This window comes from Ictalurus punctatus, chromosome 19, assembly GCF_001660625.3.
Source record: "Ictalurus punctatus breed USDA103 chromosome 19, Coco_2.0, whole genome shotgun sequence".
NCBI lineage: Eukaryota > Metazoa > Chordata > Actinopteri > Siluriformes > Ictaluridae > Ictalurus > Ictalurus punctatus.
Genome location: NC_030434.2, coordinates 18,638,699 through 18,651,437, shown reverse-complemented (window position 1 = coordinate 18,651,437; position 12,739 = coordinate 18,638,699). Strand labels below are relative to the sequence as shown.

The 12,739-nt window shown below is 38.2% G+C and overlaps 1 protein-coding gene across 2 annotated transcripts in view; it reads left to right on the top strand.

Moving 5' to 3' along the window:
* Positions 1 to 12,739, top strand: part of btbd11a (BTB (POZ) domain containing 11a) — a 209,982-nt gene that overhangs the window by 125,521 nt on the left and 71,722 nt on the right. For both annotated transcript variants that reach the window (XM_047162391.2, XM_017494659.3), the window contains exon 2: positions 6,760 to 6,909. In XM_047162391.2, coding sequence (XP_047018347.1) covers positions 6,760 to 6,909 — 150 coding nt within the window. The remainder of the gene's footprint in view (positions 1 to 6,759; positions 6,910 to 12,739) is intronic.

Genomic DNA, 12,739 nt, shown 5'->3' with positions numbered 1-12,739 from the left:
GGATCTGGAGAGATTCTGTATGGACGAATGGTCTCAGATCTCTTGCCATGTATTCTCCAAAATCATCAGGCATTATAGGAGAAGACTCAGAGCTGTTATCTTGACAAAGGGAAGTAGCACAAAGTATTGACTAAAAGGGTGCCAATAATTGTTGCACACCTATATTTAACAATTATTGTTTTTGATAAACCTGTGTTATGTTTGTTTGTTAATTGTTTAATATCCATGAGAGCAGACTATGTTATACTTTTTTTTTTTAAATATCAAAAGGTTAAACAGTAAAGACCATTTTTCATAGCCTTCTTTGCTCATATTTACCAAGGGTGCCAATATTAGTGGAGGGCACTGTATAGTCATAACCTCATGTGAAGTATAATTAGCCTAGCTCCCTCAGCATGTGGATTAATTTTAAAAAAAAGTTAGAAAAGTGAGATATTTCAACCAAAACTTTCAAGATCTAGTCGTGTGTGTTTCTAGTGTAACAAGCTATTTGAAATGTATAGTATGAAAACTATTATTTGTAACAACAAGCTGAACATTATCATGATGCAAAAGATTTATAGTATTAATATCAGGTCTGAACTTGTGAAATGTAGGTTATGATCACAGTAGCAGTTTATTCGATCGGTCTAGTGTTGTTGATATTAATTCTAGTACCAATGCTTGATTTGAAAATGACATTGGTTTCTATGCTGAGTTCATCTTTCAGTCAAGGTGCCAGATAAAGCCTTATAATCATCATGATATATTATTATACCTGCCTTTACCATGGATATTAATTAATTCTTTAACGGTTTTGGAAATTCCTGAGTGCATCTATGGTCAGATGCTTCATTTTGTGACCCTGATGTGCACAGCTGCTGCCAGGTGCTTTATGGTTAAGACTCTGTGTGCTGTCTGCCTCGTGCAAAAAACTTGAGCACATTAACGATAGCCTCAAACAGTTTTTCAGGGGAAAAAACAGCTCCACATTGCACCTTCCCACAGAAGTACCTGTTCTCACCTCCTGATGCCATCTCCTCACTGCCATCCTCGGCACCTTCCACCAATCACACGCCGCCTGGGCAGTTCTTCCCTGTTGCTATGGAGACCTGTTAATATTCTGAATGTGTTTCGCACTGTCGAGAGTGCGGCTGTGCACCACAGAGAGAAGGAAAGGGACATTCCTCCAGAAAAAAATGGACAGCGGTACAACAAAGAAGGGTGCAGAAGGGAACTAGTGGGGGAGTTACCGAGTCGTGATGGCTTGCCCTGATTAAAAGGGCATCCAGCAGGTCTCAACTGCAGCATTAGTCAGTGCAATAGAATACCATGGAGAGTTGCAAATGTAATTCTTTGGTTGGGAAGATGTTATAAATGCAATTCAAAGTTTTAATTAAAATGCTTGATTTGGATGTCTTCAAAACTTAATTGCCCTGATAGGTAGGTGTGTGTATGTGCATGTCCTTTAAATGACGTAAAACCCTTTTTGCTTCAAATTGACCAAAAATCACTCCAATTTGTAATATAATCATTTTAATAGCTACCAATTTAGATGCATTCCAGATATTACATTACGTTTAGATTGTAAAGACAGAAATTTTTTTTCACAAATGTTTCCCATACATTACTGTATTATATATTATGTGCTTGTATTATATCGGTTGCTAAGGGACACTCAGAGACTGTACATTACACAGCAGATGCATGTTAAACTCCTTCCTGAGCTTGAATAATTGCTTGTATGTTTCTCCATGATGGTGCTTTGATGGTGGGAGAATAATGATTGAGTAAATCAGCAAATCTGTGAAACAGATGTGGCATCAAATCAAAAAGTCTCTGATGTTCATGTACAACAGGTGGATGTTATATAAGTGTGCACATGTTTGCAATTAGGGGGTGTGGTTGAAAACAATGATTTATCTAATATGTGTGGTGACCTGGGAAAACCCTTCGCATGGTGAGATTTTGACATTTCCTCCTATATATAGCTCTGAAAACTGAGATGAAAGCTTTTGCACATATCTCAACCAGAAGTAGCATTTTAAAATCTGCTCCACACCAAAAAGGGAGAAAATTACGTTTAAAGGTTTCATTCGAACTGCTGTGCAGCAGCATCTGGGACATTTTGACAGCTGGTGTCTGATTATGAACTGAATTGATTAGGCTTATGTCCATTTTGCTATGGCATTTAGATATTCAGCAACTTGATCAAAGTTTGACATTCACTGTATGGGGAAATCACACTTAACTAGCAAGGCTGCAGACTGACTGGTTTTTACCACTGTGCTGGTTAAATATGCTCCTTACCAAACACTTTTTACTTTGCAGTAAAAGGTCTAGGCAAAATAACAAATAACGACATTTTACAGAAACATTTCCCTGTCATTTAGGTGGAATATACAATATTTATGCTTTCTTGAAATTGAGATGTCAATGTATATTATAAGGCGAAAAACCCAGTTTTAACCAAAACCTGAGTTCCACACATTTGGATGATCTCCTGTATATTATGGGTAAATTGTTGAGGAGTGGTGCAAATCTCTCCCATCAATCACAGTGACACTAGCCAATCGTGGGTGTCTGTGAGCTCATGCATGTGGAAATGGGCAGATAGCACTTTCCTCCATGTGGTACACTACCCTATGACATGTGCATGAACAGCAGTTTGAAAAGATGTAGTTGGTTGGCTTCATGTGATTCAGAGGAAGAACGTTACCCTTCTACCTCCCTGCTTGGTAGCTGTCGTATGATAGCGGAGAGCTGGCTGGTAGGTGGGAATTGGCCAAGACTAACGTGCCGAGGCGTTAGATGTACTGTAACATAGCGTCAGGCTGGGGGGGCAGGTGCCTCACACCTCTGGGGTTGGGGGTTCGATTCCCACCTCTGTCCTATGTGCGAAGAGCTTGCATGTTCACGCATTAGGGGTTCCCTCTGAACCTCGCCACAAAGAAATCTATGCAGCTATTATGTTTGAGAGTCTCGCTCTGTCTCTCTTTCTCTCTCTCTCTCTCTCTCTCTCATGATTCGTCGTGTCTGGCAGCTCTATTAGCCTCTTCACTAGGGCAAAGAAAGTATGTATTATTCATTTCGACCGGCTTGAGGTGGCGGCTCCTTCTTGAGCTTGCATGTTCCCCTGAGCTAGTCATGTGTCTGCAAAACATGGAGCAGCAAGCGCTTTCGGCAGCAGTGTAGATATATACCACTGTAATAATGGATAAAGTGGTTGAGTGTAGCCCCCCAGCTGGGCAAATTCATACCTGAGAGCACAAGCAAGATGTGTTTTAATAGAGCAGAGTCTTTACAGGTTGAGTTAAGGAAAGTAAAAACGTTGCTTGCCGAGCTTTGTGAACTGCTACTGCAACACACTGAATGTATCACAGTTTTATCTTTATCAGATTTTCACTTGAGCCAAACTCTCACTTAACTCATTTAACTCTTCTGCATCTCATATTGAATTTCTTTAGATTGCTGATTGCGTTTTACTTTTCAGTTCACCTGCTTGTTAAGGTCACATTGTGACTTTCTCGTTCGAAGGAGTTTTCATTCTAATTTTCTTCTCAGGCGCTCACTTCCGCCTGTAGCTTTAACACAGCAAAGCATTACAGGGAATTAAAAACCACTGGGGTGCCAGAGTGTTAGAGCAAGATAAAGTGTTAGGAAGGAGACTGCGGTAGATGGGAGGAGATGGGGGGGGGAGGACACACCAACCATTATGTTTCATATTTTTATCTGATTGGATGAATAATGCAGCAAAGTATATTTTGTCGCATTAACAGATTCTTGGGCAGTGAAAGACAGGGGGTTCGAAGAACTGGATGTAGAATGCTGATACAGAGGGGATATACAACAAATATTAAACGACATTTTCATAGAAGCCAAAAGAGTGGATATTTTGTATCAAGTAAAGGGGTCATGAGAAGATGTCTCTCTAGCTGCATTCTGGGAATTCAAGGAGAAAAATGGACAGCAGTGCCAACAACTTATGTTCTTTTCTTTTCCCTTAGTGCATGAGCATGTGTGTGTGTGTGAGAAATAGAGAGCGAGTATTTTTGGATTTCTCACACAGATTTCGCAAGATTCACTAACCGGATTCTCTCCTTTCTGATTTTTCATGGCAGGCTCACGGAATCAATAGTTAATCTCAACCACGAACCTCTGCACCTTAGTCAAGACCAGAGAAACATTTAGCTCATGTCATGTATTCAATGCTGCACAGCATGTATTATTCATGTTATATTTCTTGCAGGAAAGTCTCACAGTCTAGATGCATGTGACAGGCCATTTTAATGACACCTTTATGAAAATTTGATGAGTGTTCATATTGTCCCTGTCACAACGTTGGCTCGTGCTTTCATGCTCCTTTGACAATATGACAGTATACAGGATATTATCCCGCTTCACACGCAATGTCTATATTGCGCTCTCATTGGATAACAAGCAGGAGAATACTTGAAACCGTTCTTTGCTTCTTTATATCCGTGTGTGTTTACGCAGGCCCATGTGCTTGCTCTCAGTATGTGTCCATCAAGAGTGCCAATGTTTGTCTTGGGAATGAATGTACCCTCAGAAACATAAAATAGCTTCTTTTTATGACTTGTCAGATGCTCAGTCACTCGGACACTTGTGGCCGTCCTCATTCTGCTATGGCTAAGTTCAATATCCCATCTGTCACAGCTGGTTCTTTTTGTCTAAACAAAGGCTGCAGATGCGGCCCTGTGCTGTAATTTGATTAGGACTATTGAAGCAGCAGGGTTGGATTGCAGCACGGGGTAAGTGCCACGTCCAGGAAATGTTGTTGGTGAACCCACCTGTGCAAGTTTTGATATTAGAAGAGAGAAACTGTCTAACCATGACAGCTGAACTCATTAGCACCATTCAAAGGGTTTGTATTTGGCATCTCGGGCCTTTATAAGAATTATATTTATGGTATGGTAAGGAGAATTAAAATCCTATGTATGAACACTACTAACTGTTAATCCATAACAACCAGGGATAAGGATTTGAGTCACACAGTTCTTACCGGCTTAAATGGCTGTGACTGGCAACTCAATTCTGACTTAAAAGCCTATAACTTGTAACTCAACCCTGAATTGTAGGCTTATAACTTGCAACTTTACCCTGACTTTAAAGCTTATACCATAACTCTCAACTTAACACATAGTTAAAGCTTAAGACTTGCGACTTGGCTCTAATGGCAAAACTTATGACTTGGCTACATTTGAAACAGGTACTGTTGGGCTAAAGTATTAAGGATTAATTTAGCTTAGCCTGCTGCTCTCCTATAACCAAAGACGGAAATAGGTGCAACCAGACGTTAAATGCATGCTTGAGCATTATGATATAAATATATGACTCTAATACATTTAATTCATTATTTGATTCATTTAATACCTATTAACTTCTTTATCTGAGCCCAAAATAATCTTCTAGTTAGTGCTAGAAGTATAGGTATCTCAGTGTTCTGATTACTAAGTATTTCATCTAAAACAGTTTCATGTTAAACTTTGATTATAAAAATGACTGTCCTACAACAGAGGCTTTTATTAAGCCTATAATAATCAATTATTTTGTTAGCTTAAAAGTTTTTATGGTTTTAAACCTCTTGTCAGAGGTTTCATTTAAACATGTCGCCTTCAAACATGTCTGATGTACTACACCATTAGCTTAGGAAACGATTTCTATTAACCATATAAATAAAGTCATGCACTTTTACTGCAACATACTTTCTTACAGAAGAACTAGTGTATTTGATGGTCGAAGTTGATGGTCAGTGTAACAATATATAATAATAATAATAATAATAATAATAATAATTATTATTATTATTATTATTATTATTATTATTATTATTATTATTATTGTCATAAGTAGTAGTAGTAGTACTAGTAGTAAGGACTCTGATTACTGGCTACTCTAAATACTGCAACAGACATGCAGCAAGGTATTACAGTAGTCAAATCTAAAGGTAATAAAAGAATTAACTAGTTTTTCTGCGTCATTTATCAACATTATGTTTCTTAATTTAGCAGTGTTTTTGCGATAGAAATAGGCTGTCCTAGTAATATTATCTACATGGGCTTTGAAGGATAGACAGGCCTCAAATGTCACACCAAGGGTTTTCACCACTGTGTATGATACAACTGAAAGGCCATTGAAAATAATTTTATATGCAGAAAGCATGTGACCTTGTTTCTGTCTTGTCAGAATTAAATAGTAGTAGGTTAATGAGTCTTTATTGATCACATATACTGTACATTAGAGCACAGTGAAATTCTTTTCTTTGCATACCCTATCATGATAGGAAGATGGGGTCAGAGTGCAGGGTCAGCCATGATACAGCACCCCTAGAGCAGAGAGGGTTAAGGGCCTTGCTCAAGGGCCCAACAGCAGCAGCTTGGCAGTGCTGGGGCTTGAACCCCCGACCTTCCAATCAGTAACACAGAGCCTTAACCACTAAGCCCCCATTGCCCCGTTACTCAGCATTCAGTGTCCAATGTTCATTACACATTCCTCAAACTCCTTATTAAGCTGGTATCTAGTTTATGCAGATTTGTGTTATTTGAAAGATTTGAATATATTGCAAATGCTATTGTATATCTTGGGACTCTGGACTCGACGTCTTGAAGACGACTTCTTGTAACTTGACTCGGACTCATAAAATATCTCATAAACTAGTCTAATAATGGCATACTTTATGCCATATCACAATCACTTCATATACTGTATATTTGACTTTCACAAGTCTAATATTATATTTGTTTGTTTTTTTAACTACAGGTGTGCTGAGCCTGCCGGACAGCCTGAATGTACACCATGATCAGCAAAGAGGGGGGAAGAATGCAGAAGGTCATGTCTTTACCCAGGCTGAACTGCGCACCATTGAACAATCTCTCCTGGCCACCCGTGTGGGAAGCATTGCTGAGCTAAGTGAGTCTGTGTCTGTATATTTGTGTTTGTGTGTGTGTGTGTGTGTGTGCGTGTGCCTGTAGTTTGATCATCATCATCATCATGATGCCACTATGCAATGCTAATGCAGTAACAGACTATTAGACGTGATTATAATGGTTATAATGAAAGAAAAGCTATAACCACAGAAAAATATTGTCAATATATTCCAAAATATAATGATTTATTAAAGTAATACTCTAGATAAAGAAATACTCTAATTACCACTGGTAATAATTTCATAATGTGTCCTTTCACTGAGGGAGAAAAAAGAGGAGAAAAAAAAACAGTTTACTAGAAGCTCATTTATAATGGAAGCCAATGGTTTTTTGAGTTTTGTCAATACATTTTTTAAAACTATAACCATACACTCAAGATGGCATGGGTAGCATTTCCACCTCACAGCTCCAGGGTCACTGGCTTGGTTATGGGCCTGGTTTACTGTCTTGGTGGAATTTAAAATGTTCTTGCTGTGTCCATATGGATTTTCTTTGAGTTCTCCAGTATCTTCTGACCTTTAGGATAAAGTAGCCAAAAGTTTGGGGACAACTGACCATCACACCCATATGTGGTTCTTCTCCAAACGGTTGCTACAATGGTGAGAGCACAGAATTGACTAAAACATATCTGTATGCTGTAACATTAAGATTTACCTTCACTCGAACTAAGGTCCAAACCTGGTTTGTTAGTGTTCGACTGGAAGATCTCAAGTGGCCTGCATAGAGTCCTAACCCCAACCCCACTGAACACCTTCGGGTTGAATTGGAACACTTACTACATATCAGGTCTCCTCACCCAACATTAGTGTCAGACCTCACTATTACTCTTGCGGCTGAATGTGCAAACCACATGTGCAGCCACCTGCAACCATGCTCCAAAATCTAATGGAAAGTCTTCCCAGAAGAGATGAGGATAACAGCAAAGTAGGAATGAATCTGTAATGTGATGTTCAACAAGCACATATAGTAAGTAAGTGAGTAAATTTTAACTCTAGAGCACGTCGACCAATCTGACCAATACCATATGGGTGTGATTGGTCAGGTGTCCACATACGTTTGGCCATGTCGTGTATTAGGATGAGACAGACTTGAGAGAATAGCTTACCAAAGTTGGCCTTTTGTATTTCAAAAGTCAAGCAACTCAGAAACCAGAAAGATTTTTAGAAACATATGCTTTCCCCCAGAACCACTAGGCTGGAACTTTTGACTTTTGACTTTTATGTGACTGTAACATAAAACACATACCACATTTCCCATAGAAAAAGGTGTCCCATCTCTGAAAAGATTAATTAAACACATTTATTCTAATTTAGAGTTAAATACCTGCACAAATTCCTGCGACCACCCTTAGAATATCAACTACCTTAAATATACCATGTAAGTGAATTTCTAGTAAATGGGTTTAACATATTTTCTCTGTATTGGGAAACGTCAAAATATTCACAAATGTGGTAGTCAGAGCTTAAGATAAAAACTCTGGAAATGTCCTTTTATAGTACATCAGACCAAGGCAGCATGGGTAAAATAGGAGCTCAGTATAGAATAATATTAGATTTAGACTAATCCATTGCTATGACCGACAATTTGATTTTAGCAAGCAAATCATATTGCATTATCATTTAGAGCAGTAGACATTAAGGTATTTATATACAATATATTTGAAATCCTACACATAAATACTGGATAGTGTATGTAAGTAGATATTAGTGTGATAAAAATTCTCCTTCCAGTGCACCCTTATGTGAACCGTCTGAACTATTTGACATCTGGATGATCTATTGAGGTATTGGCTGTTTTTAGACTGTTGTGTGGGTGTAGGAGCCAGTGGTCAGCAGCTGGAAGGTCCCACCCAAATCAGAGCTGGGTGTGCCTCTTTTTAGATGGATTGTTTTCCAGCTAGAACACACCACAGTTGAACAGATTAAAACCTAGTTGTGTATTTGTCTTGGTGGTAGTATGTAACAGCTAAAAAGTTCAGCTTGTGTATATAGACATGGTAGACTGCATTTGATAAAGATCTGTCAAAAACACCTGGGAGTGCAGCCATATATTCAGTCAGATACTCAAGATGGTACTCATGCAAATTACAGTTAGAAAGTGACCTCTCTGTAGCTCATTAGTGTGTTCTGTGTCGAGGCAGAAAGCCCATCACACTCGTTCCACTCACCCACATATGCTGGCTGGACAACAATGGTTCAGTTTATGACTGTGTATACACCGGCAAAACCCAGCTGTGTGTGAACACTGTGGAAATGAATAGCTGAGATAACAAAAATCAGATTAATTACTAAAGTTTGTTGGCAAATATTTTAGTTGACTTGTCATGCTATACAAAAAACTATCATAGAAAGTAATTACAGGAGGTATCTACCTTAAAAAGTCTAGGAGTCCAAAAATGTTTGGATTTTTATGCAATACAGGAATAAAAGAAGATAGAAGGATGGGGTAGGAGTGTCAGAAAAACAGTGTGCTATCAGTGTGCTAAATGCAATCATGTGCTTTGAGTCAGAAGATGAATGTTTTTGCCAATTTCGTTGGATCTAGCCTGAAAACCAAGAAGTAGTGAAATCGATGACTTTCTGTGGGAGGATGGAGAGATGGAGCAAAACAGAACAGATAGATAGATAGATAGATAGATAGATAGATAGATACTGTGGGTGAATTATGTCAATATGAAGTGCGGTGATGTGCTTTTGGTCAGCCTTTGAATTTTTACATGTTTATGATAATTAAGGAATATAAAAATTTATGAGCTTCTGTGGGATGAAAAGGTTGATGAGTTTATGTTAAGAGTTAAGAGAAGTGGCTGAGTACAGCATGAACACTGGAGCTACTACACTATAGGAGCAAAAGAAATTTAGACATTTGAAAAGATCACTATATACTATAAACTGCAGTCTATACATGATGTGAATTGATGCCATCACCATAAATCCTATAAATCCAATCAGCATAATGCACTGTAAATGTACAGTGCCGTCCAGCATTCAGATACAAACCAGTAATAGCTACTGTATAGATAGCTTCCAAAGCTATCTAGATAAACAAAATAAAAAGAAAAAATAATGCACAAATCAGTGTGGATGTTGGTTGGCTAACTGTATTTGCTATATACACTCACCAGAAGCTCCAACAATCTCTGCTACTTCCAAGCCCTATTTTTCTTCCCATTGTCTCTATACACATTTAATAATAAATGACACCAGGATGAAGTGGTTTTAAATGGATATATTTTTTTCCTATTTCTTGTGCATCAAACAGTGAATGGAAACGGATCTCCTGCTAACGTCTTGGTGTCAGATACCACAGCACACCTTCAGATGTCTTGTGAAGTCCATGTTTCAAAGGGTCAGAGCTGTTTTGGCGACACAAAGGGGACCTACACAATATTAGGCAGGTGGTTTTAATGTTATGGCTGATTGGTGTAGGGTAACTTGGATACTCACCCAATAAATGACCTAATGCTAGAAATGTAATGCTAAGTGACCATGCACTCTTATCCCAGCTTCCTAACATATGTATATGTGACAATAAAGTCTGTCTTCTAATATTAGCTGGCTTGCTACACTAATGTTAGATAGCTAGTTGCCAATTTAATATGTTGAAGTCTATAGGATTATACGGTTTCAAGTCTATGGGAAGACAAGCAAAGGATGAAGAAATAATGCATAAAGGAAGGCCAAATGTGTGTGCTCACACGTTTGGTAGTTTTAGCTTGAAAGATGTCAGAAATAGTGGGAAAATGGATGGGTGGAAGAATGTTTCTGTATGAAACTGGTGACATTAGTATTACTGGGTTCCATCTGGGTTAAGAATGGATGGGGCCCTTATAATGCTAAGGTCACAAACTATATGAAAAATAATGTTTCTCAGGAAGAAGAAGGAATGAAAGGAAAACCAGTTAATATTGGCAGTCTAAGTCACTGCAGAAAGTTCAGAAGGATACTGCATTATTTGTTGTTTCTTCAGTTCATATGTATAGTTACAGATTTTCAAACAGCTTTCAAGGGCATGGTGCAGCATGCAGCACATTTGCTATTGTGCCAAAAACTAGGTTTAGTATCATTAATAACTGGCCGCTTGTTTTGTCTTCCATTGAAGGTATAATTACAGCAAGGCTTTGTACATTGATTTCAAATACTGAATGGTCTGCTGGGTGTAACTGACGATTAAATAATTCTGCTTCATTTACATACCCAAATTTCTTGCTTATAAAACTACATTAATTGTAATGAAGTGTCATAATGTGGCCTTATGTTGATGATGAGCTAATGCTAAAAGCATTTTAATAATGTAGTTGGCATATAAGCCTATGGTAGAGGTGTGCATAGGACTGCACCCCCGAGTTATTTTTGCATGTGCTCATCTGCAATATTTTGTAATGAACTTAGTTGGTGATATTTTTTCAAAATAACCAAGAACTGTTGAGATATACATTGAGCTCTGCATTGAGGCCAACCATCACACCCACCTCTGTTTCTCCACAGCACCACTGTAATGTGAATCAATGCTCCAGTTTTACCAAGCCAACATCAGAGCACCTCACATTCTCCATTGCTGCTGTTCCCCTAATGTTCTTCTCAGTCCAGGAAACTATTACAACATGTATCAGTAATCCATACTGCTGAGAAGATCATCTGACACCTGTTCACACGTATTAACACCATACTTTACATTACATATATGACATTTGGCAGGGTTAAGGGCCTTGCTCAAGGGCCCAACAGTTTCAGCTTGGCAGTAGAACTCATGACCTTTTGATCAGTAGCTAAACGTCTTAACCACTGAGCTACCACTGCCCACCAGTGCAAGGACACTTGGTCAGAACATTGTTAATGACCCCATCCATCCAGGCAGTCACCTGTTACGGAAGTTCCCATCAGCCAAGTGCTGAGGGAGCTCGTCGCCACACCAGGTTCTTCATGTATGTTATCATCCTTATCAGCCAAGACCAGTCATATTTCTGACCTCCACAATTTCTCATTTCATCCTTTCCAGAAACTGCCAATTTCAGCAACTAGGATCCCAGTCCTGAAGCACACCTCTACCTTATTGTGACACTAGAATATAGGACAATTGGAGTTTTTGGGACATAATGTGTTTTCAGCTTCTCATTAGAGTCAATTGTACCACTACTTTAGTGTTGACTGCCAGTTTAGACAGACAAATTTAGATGCTAGTTGCCATATGGTGCCCAACAAGATTGTATTTTAGATACCTTATTATTTTTCCCATTATGTTCGGTTTCTCAGACATGTAATCCAGAAATATAATGCTGGCTTTCAGTTCTAAGCTGATGATACTGAGTTGTACTTATTATTTTGGCCAGCTTCAACAGCACAGCTATATAAAAGCTTGGATGAATAGAAACATTCGTCTTCTAAATTCTTATAAAAATGAAATGTTTTCCTGAAATAAAGTGCTGGTCATTATTATTATTATTATTATTATTATTATTATTATTATTATTATTATTATTATTATTATTATTACTATTAGTAGTAGTAGTAGTAGTAGTAGTAGTAGTAGTAATAATAATAATAATAATAATAATAATAATAATAACGTTGTTGTTGCTGTTTCATTCTGGCATGTGTGTTTGTCCAGCCTTTTTGAATCTGTTTACTAATGAGAGTTTATCCATCTACTGTAATTATCCATCATAATTCAGCATTGGTTCTTCTTAGAGGTTTCTGTGGTCAAAGACACATGCTACATAATAAGACCAGTAAATGCAATCCAGTGTGAAGCTCTTACCAATAGGGACTATCAGTTCCATGCCGTGGCTTTCATACACTGTTTAGGTCATACTA